This window comes from Eutrigla gurnardus (assembly GCF_963514095.1).
Source record: "Eutrigla gurnardus genome assembly, chromosome: 6".
Taxonomy (NCBI): domain Eukaryota; kingdom Metazoa; phylum Chordata; class Actinopteri; order Perciformes; family Triglidae; genus Eutrigla; species Eutrigla gurnardus.
Genome location: NC_139920.1, coordinates 19733636 through 19758494, shown reverse-complemented (window position 1 = coordinate 19758494; position 24859 = coordinate 19733636). Strand labels below are relative to the sequence as shown.

The window sequence follows — 24859 nt, the reverse complement described above, 5'->3', positions numbered from 1 at the left end:
TAGTCATATTAACATGAATATTAAAACCACCAAAACAGTTAAAACAATGAGATTTATAGTGCTTAAATGTATTTTTGTTTGTTATTAGATGATTGAGACTTGAAATGTGTTCTTTGAAGGGTTTATCTTGTTTATTAAAATTCATGTGCTTTTTTTGAAAAACAAAGTTTATATAGCCAGCCATTGACTGAAGCCATGACATTTAACATACAATACTGGAAAGAATGTTATTAGTATATAATATGTTATTTAAATGTGAATAGTATTCCCATTAAACTGATTAAATCCAAGACATTTGTCTCTCAAGTCAGCAGTGTACTGTAGCCTGATGTGAGATGCTTTATGTTTATTAAATACAGTGACGTAAAAACAATGCTCGTTTTATTTTATCTAGCAGCAGTTTTTTCAATACAGATTACAATATGGAGTCAGCTGTCTTCTTCAAAGGCTCACGTCAATCCAAACGCTTCAACGCGTCAACATTCAGATTCATGTTCCTTGGCTAACAGACAAGTGAACCAGCCTGAAACCCTTAGCGAGTCCTGCAGGCCAGAAAACAATCCCATGAGCCTCCACTGCTGCCACGTGACAGCTTCATTATTTAGATAAATCATAGACTCATAACGTCTTTTGACATTAATGTAACTCTTGTCACACCCAAATGTTTTAGAACCAACCTTTATTTATACATTATAATACATTATTATTTATATTGCACAGCTGTCAAAAACACAACAGAAATATAACTCAAACTTCCAAATATCAAACACATGATGTATTGTGTCTCTTTGGAATAAAAAGGTATTTAAATCACCTGCTCTTCTCACTGGATTATTAAAGAAAATATTATATATGTACTTCTATCTATCTCACTTGTATTATTATGTATTATTTAAGTATAATAGAAAATAATAATTGGTTGGCCTTACACAGTACTTACATATAGTTATATATTAATAAATAAATACAAAAATAAATATTAATGTATACGTATAATCAAATTGATTAATTCCTCTACCAGCTCTATTAGACCAGCTACCAGACAGAACCAGTAGCAGCCTGTTCTACCAGCTCTATTAAACCAGCAATGAAAATATGGTGCCAAGTCACCAGAAACACCGGTTATAAACGGGACTGTAGGCAAATACATATAAAAAATTCTGCCTTTTCATTTTCTCCCGAAATCGAAAATGGTATTGAGTATTTGCCTGGCTATCAGTATCGACTTTCAAATTCTAGTATCATGACAACCCTAGTAGGGGTTTTAAACAAAAAAGAATCAAGAACTTCCTCAGGAACACAGTGTCAGACTGTTAATGCTCTTTGGACATATAACAAATAACAGGTGTACAACTCCACATGCCTGCTTAAGCCTACAATACTGGTAGGAATATGTCATAGCACATGCACATTTTCTTGTGTTCTTGTATTATTATGAATACATTTTTGGTTACCCAAAAAAAATGCGCTCCCCAGAAGAAAAATTCACCAGCCACAACTGGGTCGCGGACCCCTGTTAAAGTTCTCTGCCCTAGTTTAAAAATACTTTTATACTTGGATGACGTACTGGGAAATGTGTCACGCGTCATTAAAAAAAAAATGCGTACACTGATGTTAGACCCTTCAGTTTGTACTGTTTAAGATTAAATATTTAACTCAAGTCAATATTTGAGACTTAATCTGCATCCTCGATGACTGTTTGCCCAGAGGCCTTCTTCACTTCCCAGTTTGGACATCCTGGAATCCTTTCATGAGGGTGGAGGAGGTGAGGAAGAGTCATGAGGAGAGAGGAGTCAATGCAAAAGGTATTCAACTTTTAATGGATGTTCATTCAATACTACATCAGATACTCCGCTCCTTCACCGTATTCTTCCACGTTAAAGCCAGCAACACAGTGAAGTGTTGGCTTTTCAGCATCCAGCATTCACACCACAATTTATTAAAAAAAACCTGTATTGTGAGCTTGACCGGCCCCCTTGTGGGAGGAGAGGGGGCGGGGGGCATAAATGCTGTCTGACTTGTTACCTGGAGTGACAGGTGTCTCATCAGGTTTTTGGTCTGTGTCAGCTGATGTGCTTTACGTTGAAAACAACACAGTAGGTATTGGGATCGCCAGCCAACGCCATCATGGTCAGTCTGCTTCAAACGCAGTGCATTGCCTCTCTGAGGAACTCCAGAATGACTTTAAGAGCCGCTGCTCTGGGCTTCAGTAAGAGAAACTACAGCAGCGACAGGACGCCTTCAACAGAGTATCTGCACCGAAGTCTTGTACCAACGATGCATTACCAGAAGAGTCTACCCAAGTAAGGAGCCACAAACACATTTTCACATTACAGTTGACTGACACATGTGAACGAGTAAATGAGTAATTTACCATCTGTAATAAGTTTAATACATGCTCATCTATTGTTCTGTAGACGTAAAGTGTGAATTCAGGTTATTTGGGGTTAGAAAGGGACGTTTTTTCAACATCTTCTCATCAACTACAAGAATGTTTCTTAGATGATCCAATAGGAATCGAGACACGTATGAAACTGTCGTATTTCAGCTTCTCAGTTTAACTACGTCTTTCAAAAGTAATCACAGAGATGTCTGAATTCATATTAGATCATCCAAGAAAGATTCATGTAGTCATTGAAAGATGTTGACCCAACGTCCCTTTCCAACCCCGAATAACCCTGAAAGGTGTGGTGGAGCTCAGGTATGGAGTATTAACAGTAATGACGTGCACTTTAACAAACGCGTCATTGTGTTACAGCTTATACAACAAGTACTTCTATAATATTATTATTATATTTGAAAATATTAAAAGCTAAAAGTACAGAAATGGATTCCATGACTAATTCAGAGGATCTATTTACCCTTGCATGTGTGACCTAGTGAATGGTGTGGTTGGTGCAGATCCTGACTCGAGGGGAACTCAACACTCCCTGGGGATTTTCACTCCGACATATGTCCACTTTAAACCCTCAAGCTTATACTGAGACATGAGGGCTCTGACACACAGGTCCAAGTAAAGGATTACAGAGAGGTGGTATTTCAAATTGGACATTGACAGTTTGTTTGATTGGGGGGGGGGTAGTTCGGCCTCAGGGTAATTGCATAGAGAAAATACAGTTTGAGAGGAGAAGTCAGATGAATAAATTATAATAATGTCCAAATATACTAGCAGCGACAGAATGTTCCACCTCTGAGACCGCAACACAGGCCGTCACAGAGCTGCAAGAGAGGTGGAACGAGGCCAGCCGGCATATTTGGGAACGGAGCAAGGCGACTAGCTGGAAAAGACGGTGAAGTTGTGTAGACGTGCTAAGCAGGGCTGGGCTGGGACCAAAAATCGGCCCGGGCATTTTCAGCCAAGACCGGCCCACCAGGTATTGATGGAAAGACAATGAAGCCTATGATTGAAAACAAACTTTTTTGTGACAATGCTTGTACACTGTCAGGCATCGCCCCTTGGCTGTAATTGGTCCAGCCCAGAATCAATCATGACTAAGGGGCTGATCTACCAGTTTTGTGTACCAATAGCAGTGTTTCCCACAGGATTCTATCGTGTGGGCCTTGCGATCTTGTAGGGGGGTCCGGGGGCATGTCCCCCCGGGAGAACATTTTTAATAGATTTCATTTTAATGCATCAATTTTGGTGAATTTTGAGAACCAAAATATGACATCAATTACTGACCAATTTTTTACAAATTGCTGGTTCTGATCCAAATGTTGACATTGAGGAGTTTAAGCATTCAAGAAAAGATGAAAACAAAAATGACTAAAACACAGTGCTGAGCCTTCCAGGGTTCCCCAATTAGTTTTCACTGAGGGCCAAATTATCTGGTTTTTTTCATTGGCTCACTAAACATTGTTTTATGTGTAAATGTTATTATTGTTGCTGCTATTATTTGAAGTATTATTATTGTAATGATTAGTACTACTAGTAGTTGGTTCTAGTAGCAGATAGTAGTCATAGCCTGTGTTGAGGGACAGATAAAAAATGTACACTTGAAAGAAAACAAGTCTAATATCAGCGATTTATTTATTTGAATGCCGTTGAGAATATTTTTATCAACAACAAAAAACAACAGCTCTACAGCAAAATGGTGCACAAGAGGAAAACAATATTGTATAACAGTGGAGTTAATGGTTTTTGTTTGCAGCGTCTTGCTTTTGTCTTATATTTTGCAGACGGTCCCTGCGCACTCGCCCGGCTGCGCATATAGATCAATGTTCTCCGTTCAGCTTGGAGGACGGCTTATTTATGTAAAAAATCTGGGTTTTGGTCCTTGTAGCTCGTAGTCTACAATATGACGGTGGGAAAGAGGCATCATTTGTGTTTGAAAACGTTTCACTTCAGATTTATTGATCCCGAATCTGTGAATATATTTCCAGCTTTACAGAACTCTTTATTTCACCTTATGGCAGGTTATTGCATAGTGTCACTCGGTCCGCACGGGCCGGACACTTTGCTCTTGCGGGCCGGATTTGGCCCGCGGGCCGCTAATTGGGGATGGCTGTTTTATACTATTAGTTTATAATGACTATTATTATTATTAATATAAGTAGGTGACTTCCTCAGCCTTCCTTAATGTTTTGGTTTTGACATACACGCACGCACTGTCAAACTCGCGCAGCTAAGGGGGGTCAGCGCGGGGGACGTTGATGAACCAAACCAGCTGCGAGGATTTCACCTTATAATAAGCGCTGGCAAATGCCCGATATGCCCGATGGCAGACAGTCTAATTGCAAAATTTAAAATGAATTAAATTTAATTCATTTTCTTCTTTCTTCTTTCTTCTTCTTCCTTGGTGGTGAATAGACAGCAGACAATGTTGTTTGAGGTTCATTATCGCCACCGCATGGACATATTTTTCGTGCACCACTGCAATGCATTGTGGGTGATACACAGCTCTGAAGTGACCATCGTTGTTGACTCGATCACTCAGCCCTCAAGGGTCGATCTCACGGAGTTCACTTCAGCTGTTCAGAGAAATGGAACAGCCCTTATGATGGCGGCGGGGATTCCCCCGAGGGCAAGGGCTTAGGGCAAGTGAGCGAGGGCGACTCAAACTGTTTTTGAAACGCAGCCTGTGTGTTCCCTTTGTTTCATAGCACGCTTATCTATTGCTGTCACCTCACAACCGCTCTCTGAGAATCCAGTGAGTTCTTGGGTGCAGTCGAATAGTCTTTTTTGCTTAGGAAGGTTCCTAACTGAAGAAGTGACCCGGAAGTAAACAAGTGGCCGCCATGATAAGAGCCGTTCGAATTCTCTAAATGCAAAGGAAAGGAGCTCCAATGCTTCCTTTCAGAGCTCCTTTAGCATAGGATGCAACAGACCTTCCTATACAAAAGGAAAGGAGATTACGCCGACCCACAATTCTTTGCGAGAGCAACATTTAAAGTGCCGCACACCTCGGCCGTTCATGAAAACAAACAATATGCCTATTTGCATATTTAACAATTACTTTCAAGCAGACATATAGTAATTGGAATAGTGATGATAAATGTGTGTGGACAGTGATAATTGAATGGTATTTTTTTTATTTTTTTTTCAATCATGTTACAAACTTGACAAAAACGAAACTAAAACCACAAATGAAACGTAAATAAAGCAACCGGTCAATCAGGTAGGAGGAGCTGCTGGACTGAAGCCGGTCAGTGAACCAGCTGTTTATAAAACCAACATGTGGAGAAGTGGACGATGCGCTTTTTGTAGTCCATTATTGTAGTTTATCCAGCGCAGACGCACGTCAATCGCCGGTGCCGATCATCAGCTGTCAATCATCAGCGGCCGCGTTTTAATGACGTAGCTTAGTGAAAGTCCGGTCGGATTCTCTCAGCACCGCTGCCGTCTTTTCCTAAATCCTTTTGAGTTCTCCTATCGCCTTTCCTTAACCCCGTGACGTTTTCCCCAGAGGTCAAGGAATAGGAGTTAGGAATAGGAGTTAGGACCTTATTTTTTGACTATTCGACTGCACCCCTTGGGTTTTTTTTTGTTGGATCCCACCATTTTGTAAGTCCTGTTTTCTGTTGGTTATCTCGCTCCTTTTGTTGAATACTGTTTTTGCCTTTCCTTTTATTCAATCTCCATTTGGGTCCATGCCTCTTTACTCTGCAAGTGTAAGACAAGTGTAAAGCCCTGATTATGCTTCCGCGTAGTGATCACGCAATGGCCACGCAGTTGCTTGGAGACCGTGATGGTTCTGCGTTGGGTTTACGTGTCGAAATGCAATTCAATGCCACACCGGTAAAGGGCGCTATGTTTTTTGTAAAGACTGACCGAGACTCTTGACGTATATCGTCGTTAGCCTCGTTATAGCCTATTTGTTTACTTTCCGGCTTTAAACATCCACTATTTTTCAGAACTTGGTGTTTTATTTCTTTGTGCAAAAGCGACAAGGTGCAAACAATAAAACGAGGTGAAAACAATCTCAAGACCATTGGCTGCTGTTAACTGAAAAAACTACAATGCCGTGACGCGAGTTTCACGCGAGAGTATGAAAAAGTTTCGCTGAGTTTTTATAAATAGGCTTGTTTCGAATCAAGCATGCGCATGCATTTGCCTCGCAAAACAAGGCATTCTGGGAAAAAAACGTCACAAATGCTGGTGATAACTTCCCTTTGCGACATGTCACATGACTTTAAAAACTTGCGGTATCTCCAGGGTACCTCCCTTCGCATGCTTTTCTCTGCAGATGGTCTGAAATAAGTGCGGACATAAGACACTCCCCTCAACGTTGCCCTAGTTGGTTAGAATTATCACGTGATATTTCCCACGTGAGAAAATTCCTCAGCCTCCGTCAACAACGGGACTTCAAATGCCTCGGCTCGAGTTCGTCAGCGACGAAGAAAGCCAGCGCCACTGGGCAGGCCATATTCTTTGTGCAAAGTCCGTGAAGTTTCCCCTGGCGCGATAGTTTTTGTTATGTATACAATTATTAATAAAGTTTAAATTAAAAAAAAAAAAAAAAAAAGTCTGTGAAGTGCACCTGTGTCCGACTTGACGTAGTGGGAACTTGCCGTGTTTATGACGAGTTCCGGTGGATCCTCTCAAGTCTCGTTCATGCATCGGCGCAAATGCATGCGATCCGAAACGCGCCCAATGCTTGTATTATCAGGTCAACACATTTTTATAAATGCTTTTATTAGGCTTGTTTCGAATCAAGCATGCGCATGCATTTGCCTCGCAAAACAAGGCATTCTGGGAAATAAAAACGTCACAAATGCTGGTGAAAACTTCCCTTTGCGACATGTCACATGACTTTAAAAACTCGCGGTATCTCCAGGGTACCTCCCTTCGCATGCTTTTCTCTGCAGATGGTCTGAAATAAGTGCGGACATAAGACACTCCCCTCAACGTTGCCCTAGTTGGTTAGAATTATCACGTGATATTTCCCACGTGAGAAAATTCCTCAGCCTCCGTCAACAACGGGACTTCAAATGCCTCGGCTCGAGTTCGTCAGCGACGAAGAAAGCCAGCGCCACTGGGCAGGCCATATTCTTTGTGCAAAGTCCGTGAAGTTTCCCCTGGCGCGATAGTTTTTGTTATGTATACAATTATTAATAAAGTTTAAATTAAAAAAAAAAAAAAAAAAAGTCTGTGAAGTGCACCTGTGTCCGACTTGACGTAGTGGGAACTTGCCGTGTTTATGACGAGTTCCGGTGGATCCTCTCAAGTCTCGTTCATGCATCGGCGCAAATGCATGCGATCCGAAACGCGCCCAATGCTTGTATTATCAGGTCAACACATTTTTATAAATGCTTTTATTAGGCTTGTTTCGAATCAAGCATGCGCATGCATTTGCCTCGCAAAACAAGGCATTCTGGGAAATAAAAACGTCACAAATGCTGGTGAAAACTTCCCTTTGCGACATGTCACATGACTTTAAAAACTCGCGGTATCTCCAGGGTACCTCCCTTCGCATGCTTTTCTCTGCAGATGGTCTGAAATAAGTGCGGACATAAGACACTCCCCTCAACGTTGCCCTAGTTGGTTAAAATTATCACGTGGTATTTCCCACGTGAGAAAATTCCTCAGCCTCCGTCAACAACGGGACTTCAAATGCCTCGGCTCGAGTTCATCAGCGACGAAGAAAGCCAGCGCCACTGGGCAGGCCATATTCTTTGTGCAAAGTCCGTGAAGTTTCCCCTGGCGCGATAGTTTTTGTTATGTATACAATTATTAATAAAGTTTAAATTAAAAAAAAAAAAAAAAAAGGTCCGTGAAGTGCACCTGTGTCCGACTTGACGTGGTGAGAACTTGGCGTGTTTATGACGAGTTCCGGCGGATCCTCTCAAGTCTCGTGCATGCATCGGCGCAAATGCATGCGATCCGAAACGCGCCCATTAGGCTTGTTCGGGATGGTCTTGGCTTGGCTTGACTTGACTTATCACGCCGACGAGAGCTGCAGGTGTCTGAGGGGGCGGGCTCTAAAAGAGACGGCAGCCAAACGCCGTCAAGTCGGACAACAAAGTCAACGTGACTATAGTGCTCAAGCGATAGAACACAGCAGCAAACCAAAGAGGATATGTTTTATATATATATATATATATATTACACACACACACACACACACACACATACATATATACATAAATAAATACATACACACACACACACACACGCAAGGCAACATGTGGAAGGCATTATTTTTTCCCAGTATATTTGTATTATCATTCTATGTTTGTATTAACCAGACCTCACATATAGACCTACTCACAACACAATGCACGGAACTTAAGATCAAGCCATGAGATCAATGCGACCAAAATAAAAAGTATCATTTCACCACAAGGTGGCCGCCGAGTGCGGACCTGAACACACGTCATTGAACTTTTAACCAATGAGAACCATTCCACTGTAGCGGAGGTGTGGACAAGCCAGTTGCAGCCACCGTGGACCGCGCTGCCAAGCGCTGCAAGAAGCGCCTCTTAAAAACTTGTTCCCGCGATGTTTTGGGTCACGTGATATGGTCGCGACCCTGTGACGTCTTTGCAGTCGGCTGCTAAGTCGGACACAATTCTAGCCATCATGCATCGCTTTCAACCCACAATACATCACGTTAGGTAGCGCGCTGCAGGCGGCGACATCAAGTCGAATTCGCCTATTAGGCTTGTTTGCAATCAAGCATGCGCATGCATTTGCCTCGCAAAACAAGGCATTCTGGGAAAAAAACGTCACAAATGCTGGTGATAACTTCCCTTTGCGACATGTCACATGACTTTAAAAACTTGCGGTATCTCCAGGGTACCTCCCTTCGCATGCTTTTCTCTGCAGATGGTCTGAAATAGGCTGCACGGTGGTGTAGTGGGTAGCACTCTCGCCTCACAGCAAGAGGGTCCTGGGTTCGATTCCCGGGTCGGCCCGGGTTCCTTCTGTGTGGAGTTTGCATGTTCTCCCCGTGTAAGTGTGGGTTCTCTCCGGGTTCTCCGGCTTCCTCCCACAGTCCAAAGACATGCAAGATGGGGATAGGTTCATTGGTGAAAATGCTCTAAATTGCCCGTAGGTGTGAATGTGAGCGTGAATGGTTGTCTGTCTCTACGTGTCAGCCCTGCGATAGACTGGCGTCCTGTCCAGGGTGTACCCTGCCTTCGCCCAAGGACAGCTGGGATTGGCTCCAGCCCCCCCGTGACCCTAAATACAGGATAAGCGGTAGAAAATGGATGGATGGATGGATGGTCTGAAATAAGTGCGGACATAAGACACTCCCCTCAACGTTGCCCTAGTTGGTTAGAATTATCACGTGGTATTTCCCACGTGAGAAAATTCCTCAGCCTCCGTCAACAACGGGACTTCAAATGCCTCGGCTCGAGTTCGTCAGCGACGAAGAAAGCCAGCGCCACTGGGCAGGCCATATTCTTTGTGCAAAGTCCGTGAAGTTTCCCCTGGCTCGACAGTTTTTGTTATGTATGGAATTATTAATAAAGTTTAAATAATAAAAAAAAAAAAAAAAGGTCCGTGAAGTGCACCTGTGTCCGACTTGACGTGGTGGGAACTTGGCGTGTTTATGACGAGTTCTGGCGGATCCTCTCAAGTCTCGTGCATGCATCGGCGCAAATGCATGCGATCCCAAACGCGCCCAGTATCTTTTTCTAACTTTTTCATACTCTCGCGTGAAACTCGCGTCACGGCATCGGCTGGGTAAACACGGAAGTGGCATCTACGCAGGGGTAGCATAGCAGCCGAGGATAGAAGCTATCAGGCAAGTGTTCTTTTAAATAAACTCCTGGTGTACTAACAAACTTTCAAATGCCTCGTTTTGTGAGTACAGACCCTATGTGTACTACTGCAGAAGTTTGGTAACATTACATGCATTATTAGTGGGGTAATTTACGAGATATACCCCCAGTACCATAGCGCTAGTACTAAGCCATTGAGCTGATAGCGGCTATCTTGACCAATGCTGACCATCGCTAAAAATGCTTCCGAGGGGGTATTTGGCTGGAAGTCATGGTGGAAATTAACTCGGGTGCATTTCACTCCAAACCATCACTTTAACACCTGCAAGTTGTTCACAGAAGAGCATGTTACCTCGGGTTACATCACTGGGGAAACCAAAAGAGCTGAAGAATTCATGATTTGTACAATTATACTTTGTTTAACTGTCCCCTCAATACACTCTGTTAAAATCTGTATAGATTTCAATGATTAAACAATGGAGGTAAAACTGTGGATTTATTGATAAAAAAACAAGTTTCAGCTAAAATATGAACCAGATCCGTTAAAATTGTCCCGGCTAAACGATGGTAAAAGTCCATTAACTACTTAAAACCTTCAACGTCCATGGTCCGTATAGACCGGGATGGCGGCTCATCTCCTTTCTGGCGTTTCCGCTCTCAAAACACGGCAATCCATCAATAGTGTCAAATATAAAAACAAATCATTACTTCTGCCCTGTGACATTAAGGCTACCCATACCAAAGCTGGCGGATACTCTCAGGAGGTATTTAGCTGCCCAGAAGCCTCTGTTGGATGATGACCAGTTCAGGTACGTTTTGTTGAAAGACAATCACTTTTTGACGATTTCATATTTGAACTTGCTTATCTATTCTCACTTAAATCTTATTTGGAACGATCTTGGTTGTGTATCCTTAGAACAACAGAGAAACTTGCACTGGATTTCCAGAACGGTGTGGGGAAGCAGCTGCAGGAGCAACTGGTAGCTCAGGACAAAAACAATAAGCACACAAACTACAGCTCAGGTGAATCTGCCATTCTGATGATAACTACCCTGAATTTGAAAGCATCTCATATTTATACAATCACTAATGAATGTGGTTGAATAACTTCTTTTCTTTCAGGACCATGGTTTGACATGTTCCTTTGTCCTCGTGTCCCTTTGGTGTTAAACATCAACCCTGCTGTGACATTAAAGCCTGACCCTAAAACAGAGTACAATGACCAGCTTGTGCGGGCAACTAATGTGGTGTGTTCAGCAGTCCGCTTCATGAAAACACTACGAGCTGGATTTCTGGAGCCAGATGTTTTCCACCTCAACCCAGCAAAGAGTGACACAGATGGTTTCAAAAGGTTAATCCGCTGGGTCCCGTCCTCACTGTCTTGGTATGGAGCTTACATGGTGAATGCTTCCCCCCTGGACATGTCTCAGTACTTTCGCCTCTTCAACTCAACTCGGATCCCTAAGATTGGGAGAGATGAGCTCTTCACAGAGGAGACAGCAAAACATCTCCTCGTAATGAGGAAAGGCAACATGTATGTGTTTGACGTTGTAGACAGAGATGGGAATATAGTGAAGCCTGCAGAGATTCAGTCCCATTTGAAGTACATTTTGTCCGACCCAAAGCCAGCAGCTGCCTTTCCTCTCGGGGTCCTGACGAGTGAGGACAGAGATGTGTGGGCCGGGCTGAGAGACAAACTGATAGCGGCTGGAAACGCGGAGGTTTTACGGATTGTTGACAGCGCCATCTTGTGTCTCTGTCTGGATGATGAAAGCATGAGGGACGAAAACCACCTCCACCACAACATGCTGCATGGCGACGGCTGCAACCGGTGGTTCGACAAGTCCTTCAATCTCATTCTGACCAAAGACGGGCAGGGAGCCATCAATTCTGAACACTCCTGGGGCGACGGGAGAACTATCCTTAGATTTCTGAACGAGATCTTCAAAGACATGACGGAGCGGCCGCAGGTCCACCCGGGCTCGGCTGCTGCTGCTGTGGATTCAGCGTCTGCTGTGCACAGACTGCAGTTCAACCTGGACAGCGAGCTGGAGAGTGGCATCAAAAAAGCCAAGGACAACTTTGACTCAGCTGTATCAAAACTCAGCATTGACAACATGAGGTTTGAGAAAGGCAAGGCACAGTTAAAGAAGAACAAGTTGAGTCCAGATGCTATAGTCCAGCTGGCTTTTCAAATGGCTTTCCTGAGGCAGTATGGACAGATGGTACACTCACATGAGGCCTGTAGCACTGCAGCGTTCAGACATGGCCGCACAGACAGCATCCGGCCAGCCACCATACACACACAACGATGTTCACACGCCTTTGTTCGCCAGCCAGGCAAACACAGCGTGGAACAACTACAGGCCATGCTGACCGAGTGCTCTGAGTGTCATCGGCAGCTGATCAAGGAAGCTGCTATGGGTGTGTATATGACATGTCTACTTTCTTTTGAAGGATTACAATTATGATATTTTTGAACTATTTAAAGAGTTGTCCTGTAGACACATTTCTGAAAACATGCCCTGAAGGATTTTCATTACACTTTCACTGTAAGATATTCCTCCTGTTAGTAATGTTATAAGGTGCTTAGGAAATAATGTCTCCACAGTTAATATCTTGCAATATGTTCTCCTAAGATAACGACTGTGTTGCTGTGTATGTGCACAATATTTCCTTTTGTAAATAGGGGTCGTACAACCAGTGTTGGGTACACTGTAAGAAAAAAAAACGGCTACGGCTGCCAACCAAAAAACGTAAAATTAAAGTAAAATACCCTAATTCAAATAAAGTGCAAAAATATTGTTATTACAGAAAATGTCATTAAATGTTCTGCAGGAAAATACTTTTATTTTACAGAATTTTCCTAAATTACTACAATTAAACACCTTTAATAAAGTGAAAATGCTAAAAGATCTGCATAAAATACTGTTATTTTACAGATTTTTCTTATTTTTTAATGATCAAACACCTTTAATAAAGTGACAATGCTAAAATATCTGCATAAAATACTGTTATTTTACAGATTTTTCCTATTTTTTAATGATCAAACACCTTTAATAAAGTGACAATGCTAAAAGTTCTGCTGAAAAATACAGTTATTCTACAAATATTTCTTAATCTTTTTACAATGAAACACCTTTAAAAAAGTGACAGTGCTAAAGGTTCTGTAGAAAAATACCATTATTCTACAGATTTTTCCTAAATTATTACAATCAAACACCTTTAATAACAGTTAAAAAACACCGTAAAAAACAGTCAAATGACTGGCAGCTACGGCTGCCAAACAAAAACCCTAAAATTAAAGTAAAATATCAATAATAATACATCTAATTCAGATTAAGTAACATTTTCATCCTGCTGCTGAAAGATTATTGTGAAATATCCTCAACTCAAAACATACTTAGGAAATTCAAAATCGATACATCTAAAGGTTTTCACTGTTTCAATTAAAGTAGGTCGCGAAACTTAATTATAAATAAAATACACACCAATATTGATTCTAAAACCCCTTTATTTAATGTATTGAGTTGTAAATTTACAATATCAACCAATTATTCACAAACAGTTCTTCAGAGACCCCCAAGGAAGAATTGAAATACTAAAAATGTAATTTCTCCATGTGTCTATCTTGTCTGTTAGCTGTACTATCATGACAAGGTGATGGCGTTTCACTTTTGAAACAGGTGGAGAGCTGCTGGGCTGAGGGGGTTGTTGTCAGTTGTTTTTTAGCTTGTATTTTCCAATTCAGTTTTATATTGTTTTCCACAATGTTCTCCTGTCCCTGGGGGCTCTGTAGTTCCAATAATATTTGTAGTATTTGTGCACATGCATTACATTCTTAAAGGAAAAGTTCGGAATTTTGGACATAGGTCCTCATTTCCAACTTACCCGAGGTGATATAGGTCGGTGGAGACCGTTCTCAGCACAATTGGTCCAGTCCTTATATTTGCACAAGTCACCGTTGCTAACTGGTGTTGAGCTAGCGCACGTCAACGGTAACATCCAGCCTGTCACTAAAAACAGCTTTAACTGCTCCGCAGAACACCCGAGACAAATGTATTATAACGTCGGACTATCGATGTACATGTCAGTGTTGGTAGAATCATTTTAGAAATTAAACCAACCTTGCATTTTCAATGATAAAACATTTTGAGGGACTAGTTTCTCAGCAGCAGCGGAATTTTACTTTGCGTGTTAGTAGTAGTGCGTAAAAACGAAACCTAAGCGCCCTACAGTCGTGACAGCTAGTACTCGTAGCAGCGTTAAAAACATTTTTTAAATTATTACATAAGTATCTCTCTCTCTCTCTCTCTCTCTCTCTCTCTCTCTCTCTCTCTCTCTGCGCACAGACAGTCTGACCTGTACGTATTTTTGTTAGAATCATTGCCATTATATCCAGAATTACAGTTTGAATATTAAAGTACTCACTAGTCTAATACTATCTAGTCTAATCCAAAGTCTATACAAGTACTTTCATACATACCACATAGTACTAGTGAACTAATAAGATTTACCTTAACCTTACAGAGAAAAACGTTAGTATGGACATAAATCTTAATATAATGAGCTACATATTTAATTACAGAGTTTGAATGTAAAATTACACATAAATCTAAAACTAATAAGATTTACCTTAAAATTACAGAGAAAAACATTAAATTGTTAGTATGGAAATAAACCTTCATATAACAAGCTACATATTTAATTGCAGGTTGAATGTATAATTACATGCAAATGTGAAAATAATAAGATTTACTGTAAAATTACAGAGAAAAGTGTTAAGATTGTTTTTATGGACATAAACCGTTTTATTACAAGTTACATATTTAATTATAGAGAATTACTGTCATTTTACAATAATTACAATAAGGTAACGCGTTAGAGTACTCATGCGTTACCAAAAATTAAAAGCCGTTTGCAACGCCTCGCACATGCTGCAACTTAACTGACACACACAGCCTCCTTTAAATGCACCGAGAAGTTGTGACAATGATGAATAACGTCAGTCATCCAACCAAATTAAATCTGCAGGATAACAATAAAAACAGTTAGCAATGTGCCACATAGCGCTTTATTTATTTATTTTTATTTTTTGATCACACAACATATGAATAAAAATTCACACCTACCCAGCCCAGGTAGCCTACATATGAGCACTAAACAAGATTAGGTAACTCCTGAATTTTTTTTAACCCGAATGCAGTTATGAAAGTGCATAAAGTGCGCTTACTTGTAAACACAATCTGAGGTAAACTGGAAGCAGATTCAGATCCATTTAGAAATTAACGACCAGTCAACGATCTAACGGAAATTTTTTAACAGCTGGATGTATGTCAAACAAAAATAACAGGCCGAATAAAATCGCTCACTTGCACACAGGCAAATGACGAATAGCCTAATAGCCGAACTAAAATACCATTCAAGTGTCACAGGCCTGAATTCACTTTACCATCGTCCACTTACATTTACTCTTCAAAGTAGTGATTAAAACGTAGCAGAAGAAGATTTTCGGAACGTCTGTCCGACAGTCGATTTCTCCTGGGAGTAAGAACGAGACTCCACGGGTGCGCTGGAGGGTAGTGGGGTATTGAAGCGCTGACACAGGTAATGTAGGTCAGCAGCAGGGCACAGACGCATCACAGCGCTGCGTCTCCGCTGACACATCCGCAGGTGGCACACTACTGTCTGACAAAAAGCAGGCTGCAGTCGGGATTTTCCTTTCCGTATCCGGAGAAATTCTTAAAATAACGGATTACTTTTAAAAAAAAATAACAAAGTTACTGATTGCTTGACGAACGAAACTAACGCATTACGTTACACGTTACATGAAAAAAGTAATTAGAGTACTCTAACACAACACTGCTTACAACACACAGACACCCTTTGGTCTTGCTGAACTCACCATTGCTTCTGTTTCTCACTAGGTCAAGGTTTTGTGTTGCACCTGTTTGCCCTGCAACACCTGGCCAATTCAAAGACCCAGACTCTGCACAGCTTTTATACAGATCCAGCGTATGCTGCCATTACCGACGTCATCCTCTGCACCAGCACCATCAGTAGTTCAGTAATAATTCCTGGTTGCTTTGGCCCGGGGGTGCCTGATGGTTTTGGTATTGCTTACGGTGTCCATGAAGACCAGATTGTTTGCACTGTCTCAAGCTACCCGACTCGAAATGTCCATGAATTCCTGCAGTGTGTCCACAAGTCCTTACAGGATATTTTCACTGTTGTGGAAGGAAAGGCACTCGGCTAAGAAACAAGTGTTTGTCATCAAAATGTTTGATTTAAGGAGCAGTGGTGAGTGCAATCATCATTCTCAGGTCTCAAATTGTTGATTCACTTCTGGTAATCATGAAGACAGTCATATTAATATAAATATTAAAACCACCAAAACAGTTAAAACAATGAGATTTACAGTGCTTTGATGTATTTTTGTTTGTTATTAGATGATTGATACTTGAAATGTGTTCTTTGAAGGGTTTATCTTATTTATCAAAATTCATGTGCTTTTTGAAAAACAAAGTTTATATAGACAGCCATTGACTGAAACCATGACATTTAACATACAATACTGGAAAGAATGTTATTGTTATATAATATAGCCTGATGTTAGATGCTTTATGTTGATTAAATACAGTCACATAAAAAGAGTGCTCGTTTTTTTTTTACAATATGCAGTCAGCTGCTTTGCCTTTTTAAAATGTTGAAAAAAAAAGATATTATCCCCAAAATCAAAAGTGAAAAATGGAAAAGTAATCCCACATTATTCATTGTACATTAAATCAATGATTGTTTGTTGTTCCCATAAGTCACCTGTCCAGGGTGTACCCTACAAAGTTGTCATTCATCTGACAGCATCAGTGTAGTTTCCTCCAGTGTGATCAGAGTGAGGATGTTAAATGTTACACATTTAGTCTGAGTCCCAGTCCAGCATCAGTTCTACATCTGATTGAGAGGATCCACCTGATGGATCCTTCAACGTATCCCAGGATTCATGTCTGAGCTCTACCATGATGAAGCATCTCCTCCTTTAGGATATCAATAAAAAAGAATCAAATATGATTGTAATCCGATCACGTTAGTTCAAGACCATTGTATTGGAGCATGTTGCACCTTTAATATATTAAAGCAGAAGAAGAAATGCTTGTGATGTGAAATCAGAGCTGTAGAGGCATAATGAGGCCCGTGTTCACGGCCCCAGTGGCGCTGCGCCATGGAGACCCGGACTCCTGCTGTGTCCATCCATCCATCCATCCATTGGTCGCGGGGGGGCTGGAGCCGATCCCAGCCAGCTGTCATTTAGCGAAGGCAGGGTACACCCTGGACAGGATGCCAGTCTATCACAGGGCTAAAGCCCAAGTTATGCTTCCTCGTCGACACAACGCAAGGGGGCTTGCGGACCCCTTACGTCCTTGCGGACCCCCCTTACGTCCAACGCAAGGGCCTGACGTGCACCTCCCAAAAATCCTAGACGTGCGTTGAGGCGACGCAACGCCAACGCAACACCAACGCAGCGGCATTGGCTGTGATTGGTCCGCTAACTACATCCGCTGGAGACCGCTATCCAGTTTCCACTCATAAACACCGCCATTTAAACTTTTAAAAGGCTACTTTTATTGTTTGCACCTCGTTTTATTGTTTGCACCTTCTCGCTTTTGGACAAAGAAATAAAACACCAAGTTCTGAAAAATTGTGGACGTTTAAAGCCAGAAAGTAAACAAATACGCTATAACGAGGCTAACAACGATATACGTCAAGAGTCTCGGTCGGTCGGTCAGTCTTTACAAAAAACATAGCGCCCTTTACCGGTGTGGCATTGAATTGCATTTCGACACGTAAACCCAACGCAGAACCATCACGGTCTCCAAGCAACTGCGTGGCCGTTGCGTTGCCGTTGTGTGATCACTACGCGGAAGCATAATCAGGGCTTAACATAGAGAGACAAACAACCATTCACGCTCACATTCACACCTACGGGCAATTTAAGAGTCATCAATTAACCTATCCCCATCCTGTATGTCTTTGGACTGTGGGAGGAAGCCGCAGAATCCGAAGAGAACCCACGCTTACACGGGGAGAACATGCAAACTCCACACAGAAGTAACCCAAACCCGACCCGAGAATCACACCCGGGACCCTCTTGCTGTGAGGAGACAGTGCTACCCACTACACCACCGTTCGTTTTTCTCGGTGGTTTATACACCACATCATTTTAACGTGTTGCTGAAGTGGTGTGCTGCACTAAAAAGCGTCCCTTGCCCAACTTTTACTGGTAGGCTACTTTTAATTATCATCGGACTCCTCTTGCCATGCCAAACAATTCCAGCACATGGGGGAAGCAACCTGGCACTCCCGTACAGCAGGGAAGCGATGCCGGCTCTACAAACTACGGGACTTTTGCTTCCCCCCGACCTGCCCGAGGACATCACTCGAACGACGCCGAGGAGGAAACGGCTTCGGAAAATGGGAAGGAAAGGAGGAATTCGCCAACGCCTCCAACACAGAGGCAACAGGCCACCCCATGATCCTCAATAAATTCACGTCGCTACAGCGGAAAATGGATGAGCTGCACATCAACGCCAGAGTCTGCCATGAGTACCGTGAGTCATCTATGCTGGTCTTTACAGAGACATGGCTCGACCGGAACATTCCTGATGCGGTATGTGAATTGGAGGGGTTTTCCCTCATCCGCAGGGTTGCCAACTCTCTAGGTACGTGTCCACAAGCAGCGTTGTTTCCACGCTTCCCATTCATTGTCTATGTGAGAAGCAGTGCAATGCATTCTGGTTGCGTCGCGGCAAAATTCGAGAGATGGGACGCAGAGTTGGCTTCTCCTCATTTGCATAAGGTTGAAGTCAATCTACTTCATGCTAATCAGAGGTGCCCGGCTCGACTGACCACCTTGCGAATGCTCTCGAAAATATTTTAAACTGACCCTTGTCAATGCAAAATAAAGACAGATTCAGCAACTGCATAGCTTTACCTGAGTTAGCTTAGCGCCGCTAGCCGCGATTAGCGTTAGCTTTGCGCTAGCTCAGCTAGCGACCTTTTTTCAGTTACTTTTCCAAGTTCATAATGATACTGCAGGTACCACGGTGGGTTTAAAACACTAGGAAACATATCGGGGACTCCCGACTGGTTTTATGAACATACTTCAATGAAAGGAATTTTCTCACATCATGCTAATATCAACACGGTGAAACCGGCTCCTCTCTCTCTCATGCACACTCACGCGATTTTCCCTTAATAAAAGAAGATTTATCAAGACACTGCCCGAGGATTAATCATTAATTTACGTGGTTTTCATCATGTTATCATTTAGTACATTGTATAGGTAAAATTCATAGCGCTTTACATTGCCGCCAGAGCGCTTTCTTTTGGCACTACATTTTCTCATCCGCAGAACCCCCGTATCCCTACGCATTAGCTTAACTGATCTGCAAGTGGCGGAATACAGCGCGAGGCCCAGTTGCTGGACGAGAGGTTTACTTTCGGTAAAAACGAAACTTATGAAACTTATCTCTCTGTATCCTATAGTGCTAAAATAATTTCACCGTGCCGATCTGACCACTTGCTACAGCAGCAATGTCACATTGCACGTTTCAATTTAAACACAAGACACTAACTGACTCTCATCCCCCACCCCCAACCATGCACACATCATTTATTTCCTGCTCATAAGTGTACATTGAAAACCGTCTAAAACCATCGACCAGCTTCTACACCATCAACCATGAGACCATCTAAAACCACCAAATAGCCTGTTGAACCAGCTAAGACCATCTAAAACCATCAACCAGCTAAAACCACTAAGACCAGCTAAAACCATCAACCAGCCAGTTTTACCAGCTAAAACCATCTAAACCCACCAGCTAAGACCAGCTAAAACCATCAACCAGCTTGTTAAACCAGCTCAAACCAGCTAAAACCATCAACCACCCTAAGCTGGTCTAAGCTGGTTTAAAAACGGTCCTGGACGCACTATCAATGTCACACTGTCACGCACACAAACAAAATGTCACACCAACATGAAAAAATTCTCCCGTTAATTTTCTGTTGATATCTAGCAGCTGTAACATCTGCCTAAGATGTCATCACAGCAGTATTCTCTGAGCATTGATTCGCTGAAAACCATGCACCTGTATTCTCTGATCGTTGATTCACTGAAAATAAATACAATTGTGTGCTTTGTCACATCAGCCTGCCCCAATATCAGTCTAATTGTGTGCTGAGGAGACAATTATTATGGTGTCCTATCTTTCAAAAGATTGTAGATCAGCACACTGTGCCCTCCCTCTGGAAGAAATCAATCATAACACCTATACCAAAAAGACCCTGCCCAAGGGAAAATAATGATTTCCATCCTGTTGCGTTAACATCAAATGTAATCAAATGTTTTGAGAGAATCATGGTGTCATCACTTAAGAAGGAGGTCGATTCGCTGCTTGATCCTTTTCAGTTTGCATATAAGCAGGGGTGTGGCCAGATGATGCAATTAACAGCATTACTCATCTGGGGCCTCATGTACTAAGAATTGCGTGGATTTCCTACTGAAACATGGCGTACGCTAGAATCCAGAAACTGTCGTACGCACACAAAAAATCAGATGTATCAAAGTGTGCGTACGCATGGATCCAAGCACTTTTCCTATGTACATCCCAATCAACGTGGAATTGAGCACACATGTAGAAGTGCTAAACTCCTCCCTGTCCACGCCCCCGTTTAAATATGCAAATGATTTTAAATAGGGCCTTCACCGGGGATTCCCCTCTCTGCACCATCAGATCTACAAAATGAGTAAAGGGAAGAAGCGCAACTTCACCGAGTCTGAGCTCGAAACGCTCTTAAACGAAGTCGAGACTCGAAGACCAGTATTATTTGGCAGCCTCTCATCAGGCATTAACACAAAAAAAGGAAATGTGAGTGGGAGCGTGTGTGTGAGGCAGTGAACGCTGTGGGGTCGGAGCAGCGCACACTCCCTGAAATAAAAAAGAAATGGTCCGACGTGAAGGTGGAGGTGAAGAGGAGGATTTCGGCCCACCGCCGAAGCGTGACCGCAACGGGCGGGGGGACAGGAGGATATTAATCTATAATATATTATATTATTATATATATTAATGACTGCAGAAGTGCGCCGTGGCTACTGCAGTGTGACATTTCCAACTTTACGCACGCGTTTATCGACACAAATACTGAACACAAGGAGACAATAAAGGGCTTGTTAGATAGCTCTGCAGCTCTATTTTCACCAGGGATAAACAAATGCACATATTTGAATGCACGTGCCCAAATGGGTATTGTGCTGGTTTACATTCGGGGCGCAATTAAACGGATACATTTACTCACCGAGAAGCCACCCATCGCGCACCGTGCCAGCCTCCAGCCTGTTACCAACCATGCTATTAGTAAGAATGAACGAGTCATGCGTTGAACCAGGCCACCTTGCCACGATGTTGGTGAGCTGCATTTGCGCATCACATATTATTTGAACATTTATTGAATGAAAATGTTTCCTGTTGACAAAAACAAATAAATCCTGTGATGGCGCTTTTATAGCAACATGTGTGCAGTCAATAGCTCCGATTACATTAGGGAAACCGGCTCTTGCTGCAAATTGCGCTTTAATGTTGGCCTGTTCAACAGCATTGTATGGGAATTTGATGTACCTGGATGACATTCTGATCCCGTCCCACACAGCTGGCATGGCTCGGCTCAGAGTGGACTGGCACACTCCTGACCGGTCGGCCAGTTCCCTCTGGAAGGCTCCTGTTGCCAGAAACCCCAGAGTGGTCAGCACCTGTGTGGGCACGGACAACCCCTGGCTCCTGGCTGTGTTTCTTTCTAGGGCCGACCGCAGCTCTGCGCACAGCTCCAGTAACACTGGCCTCGGCAACCTAAAACGACTCATGAGCCAGTTGTCGTCATTTGCTAACATATCCTCCCGTTTTCTAAACACCCTCTCAAGTCTGATGTTACCGTTTGCGATGTCTTCTAACAAGGCCAAGGCTGCCATTGTTAATGCCATTTTTTTTATCACTTTGCGCATGCTTTTATATCCATCCATATGATTGCAAACACGTGTGTGTTAATTGTCCATTAATGTGTCTCTGATGTGCACATTACTCTGAGGACTAATTGTTTTCACATAATTAACAGTTTCCCAGCATCACCTCAGAGTGTCGCCAAAGGAACAATCGCTGTAGAAACGTGCGTACGCCAGCCTTGAAGCTGCCGTGGGACACCGCACATTTCCACGCTCATTTCACTTTTGATACATCTGAACGTTGGCGTGGAAAATTACGTACGCCACGTTTTTGTGCGTACGCAACATGGATACATGAGGCCCCTGGTCACTAAACATCTGGAAGATCCCAAAGCTTATGTTCGTTTACTGTTTGTCGATTTTAGTTCAGCGTTTAACACGCTGCAGCCAGATCAACTGATTGGAAAATTGAAGAACATGCATGTTAATCCCTTTATACTGAAATGGTTTATGTCTTTTCTAACTAACCGTGTAGACTACAGTATGTCAGAGTTAACAACGTCCTTTCTGAGTCCAGACTCTCCAGCACTGGTGTCCCCCAGGGATGTGTGAGCTCCTTTACAATATTACACTCCTCTTTACAATATACACCAACGATTGCATAAAAGTCCATCCTGATAATTACATCATCAAATTTTCAGATGATACTGCCATTCTGGGCTTGTTGCACAAAGATGGCAGGCCAGTAGCTTACCATGCTGAGATCTGTAAGTTTGTTCAGTGGTGTGACTCTAATCATCTGATGCTAAATGTAAAGAAAACCGAAGAGATGGTGTTCAATATTAAAGCTGTGGACGACTTGAGGCCGGTGGTCATCCACAATGAACCCATCGCTCAGGTCTCTTCATATAAGTACTTGGGAGTTTACATTGGGCTGCACGGTGGTATAGTGGGTAACACTCTCGCCTCACAGCAAGAGGAAATGGATGGATCGAACCCGGGACCCTCTTGCTGTGAGGCGAGAGTGCTACCCACTACACCACCGTGCAGCCCCCAAACTGCAACAGAGATTGTATTTTATTTTCTGCGCAGATTGAGAGCTTTTGGTGTTGAGCAGAAGTTTATGTTGTTGTTTTATCATGCCCTATGGAAAATTAGGCTTAAATGTTCATTGATTCATAAATAGGAATTAATAATAAAAATAAATAGGATAATCTATTTGTTCAGCTAATGTGTTCACAATGCTGGAAATCTGTTTAATAATATTTTATGTGGAATACTGGAGAAAAAAGGGTTAAATGTGAAGTTGCATTTGTTATATTTGCATGAGCCAATGAGAAGTGGGTTGACGGTCAGGGGAAGGAGTGACGAAGATCCCAGAGGGAGCTAACGTGACGTGTGTTGCTGCGCTATGGTGGTGAGTTAAACGTTAACAGTGGAAATACGCAGTGTTGCCACAGTATCTTTGAAAAAGTAATCTGACTACTGACTACTCCTTTAAAAAGTAACTTAGTTAAGTTACTGACTACTTGATTTTAAAAGTAACTAAGTTAGATTACAAGTTACTTTATTAGTTACATTCAACAGCTGCTGACTACCGATTTTTGCCAATACTCACTTTATTGACGTGTTTTTTTAACAGTAACATCAACAATGTATCCACTGACATTTTAAATTGCACTTGAAAACTATGTCCTGAAAGAAAATACATGTTTTTATATAAAAAAATAAAGACTGTCTTTCTTGACTTCACTTAACTTAAATAATTGTTTGCATATTGTAATGGCAGTAACATCATGATTGAACATTTTATGAATATTGAACCAGCATTAGAGCAGCAAGGAGTGGTTTTATGAAACAAAGGATGAGCACAGTCCACAAGTATGAGCGGCGTGATGATGAAGGGAGGGGGCGGGGCCAGCAAGCAGAGAGATATTTCTCCACTAAACACTCTCAAGAGAGACTCCGCTCGTATTTCAGCACAGACTGAGTTAGCAGGAGCTCCGTGAAATCGAGAACTCGTCTTGTTCATTCACACGCTGCGCCTTTTCACCGTCACCGGGCGGGACCTGCTCGTTTAATGTGGTTGAGCCATGCTGTGACTCTAAATGTTTTTTCAAGTTTGACGTTGTATTCTTGAAAGTAGACAACACTTTGTTGTTAACGCAGAGTGTACAACGAACCTTTATGTTGCCATCTTTTGCTGAGATGAAGTCGAAATAATGCTTGTATTTCCAGCTGGAAAATGCGTATCTTTCCCCCTCCATTGTTTACGTTTCTGCCGGTATAGCCGACTACACGCGACCGTCCGTGAAGGTGTCGGCTAACCTACGTCACCCCCGAGACGCAAGAAGAAAGCAAATCTTTTTTTTTACTGACAAAAATAGTAACGCGCCGTGTATTTGGATAAGTAACTTTAATCTGACTACTGGTTTGGCAATAGTAGCGCGTTAGACTACTCGTCACTGAAAAAAGTAGTCAGACTAAAGTAACGCGTTACTAAGTAGCGCGTAGTTTTCCACATATGTTGCACTGTGCTAATCCATCTTTGTTCAAATTAAAATGAAGCCAGACTTTCGAGCAGCGTCTTCTTCTGCCATCCATGTTGAGTGAGTGACGTTCTTCGTTCTAGCGCGGAGTCTCCGCACGCCGGGCGGAGTAATACAAACAAACTAGTGCGAGCGGAGTAAAACAAACAAACTA

At 42.3% G+C, this 24859-nt stretch overlaps 2 protein-coding genes across 2 annotated transcripts in view; one reads left to right on the top strand and one right to left on the bottom strand.

Moving 5' to 3' along the window:
• Positions 1-2127: 2127 nt before the first annotated feature.
• LOC311014454 (carnitine O-palmitoyltransferase 2, mitochondrial-like) lies at positions 2128-16426 on the top strand (the record flags this gene model as incomplete). The annotated part of the gene is made up of 5 exons (XM_084011076.1): positions 2128-2303; positions 10899-10979; positions 11087-11193; positions 11293-12594; positions 16098-16426. The coding sequence occupies 5 exons, from the start codon at positions 2128-2130 to the stop codon at positions 16424-16426; spliced, it is 1995 nt and encodes a 664-aa protein (XP_083867202.1).
• LOC311015092 (homocysteine S-methyltransferase) overlaps positions 5826-24859 on the bottom strand; it is a 97857-nt gene continuing 78823 nt past the window's right edge. The window contains exon 9 of the mRNA XM_084012153.1: positions 5826-5876. The gene's annotated coding sequence lies outside the window, so the exon portion shown is untranslated. The remainder of the gene's footprint in view (positions 5877-24859) is intronic.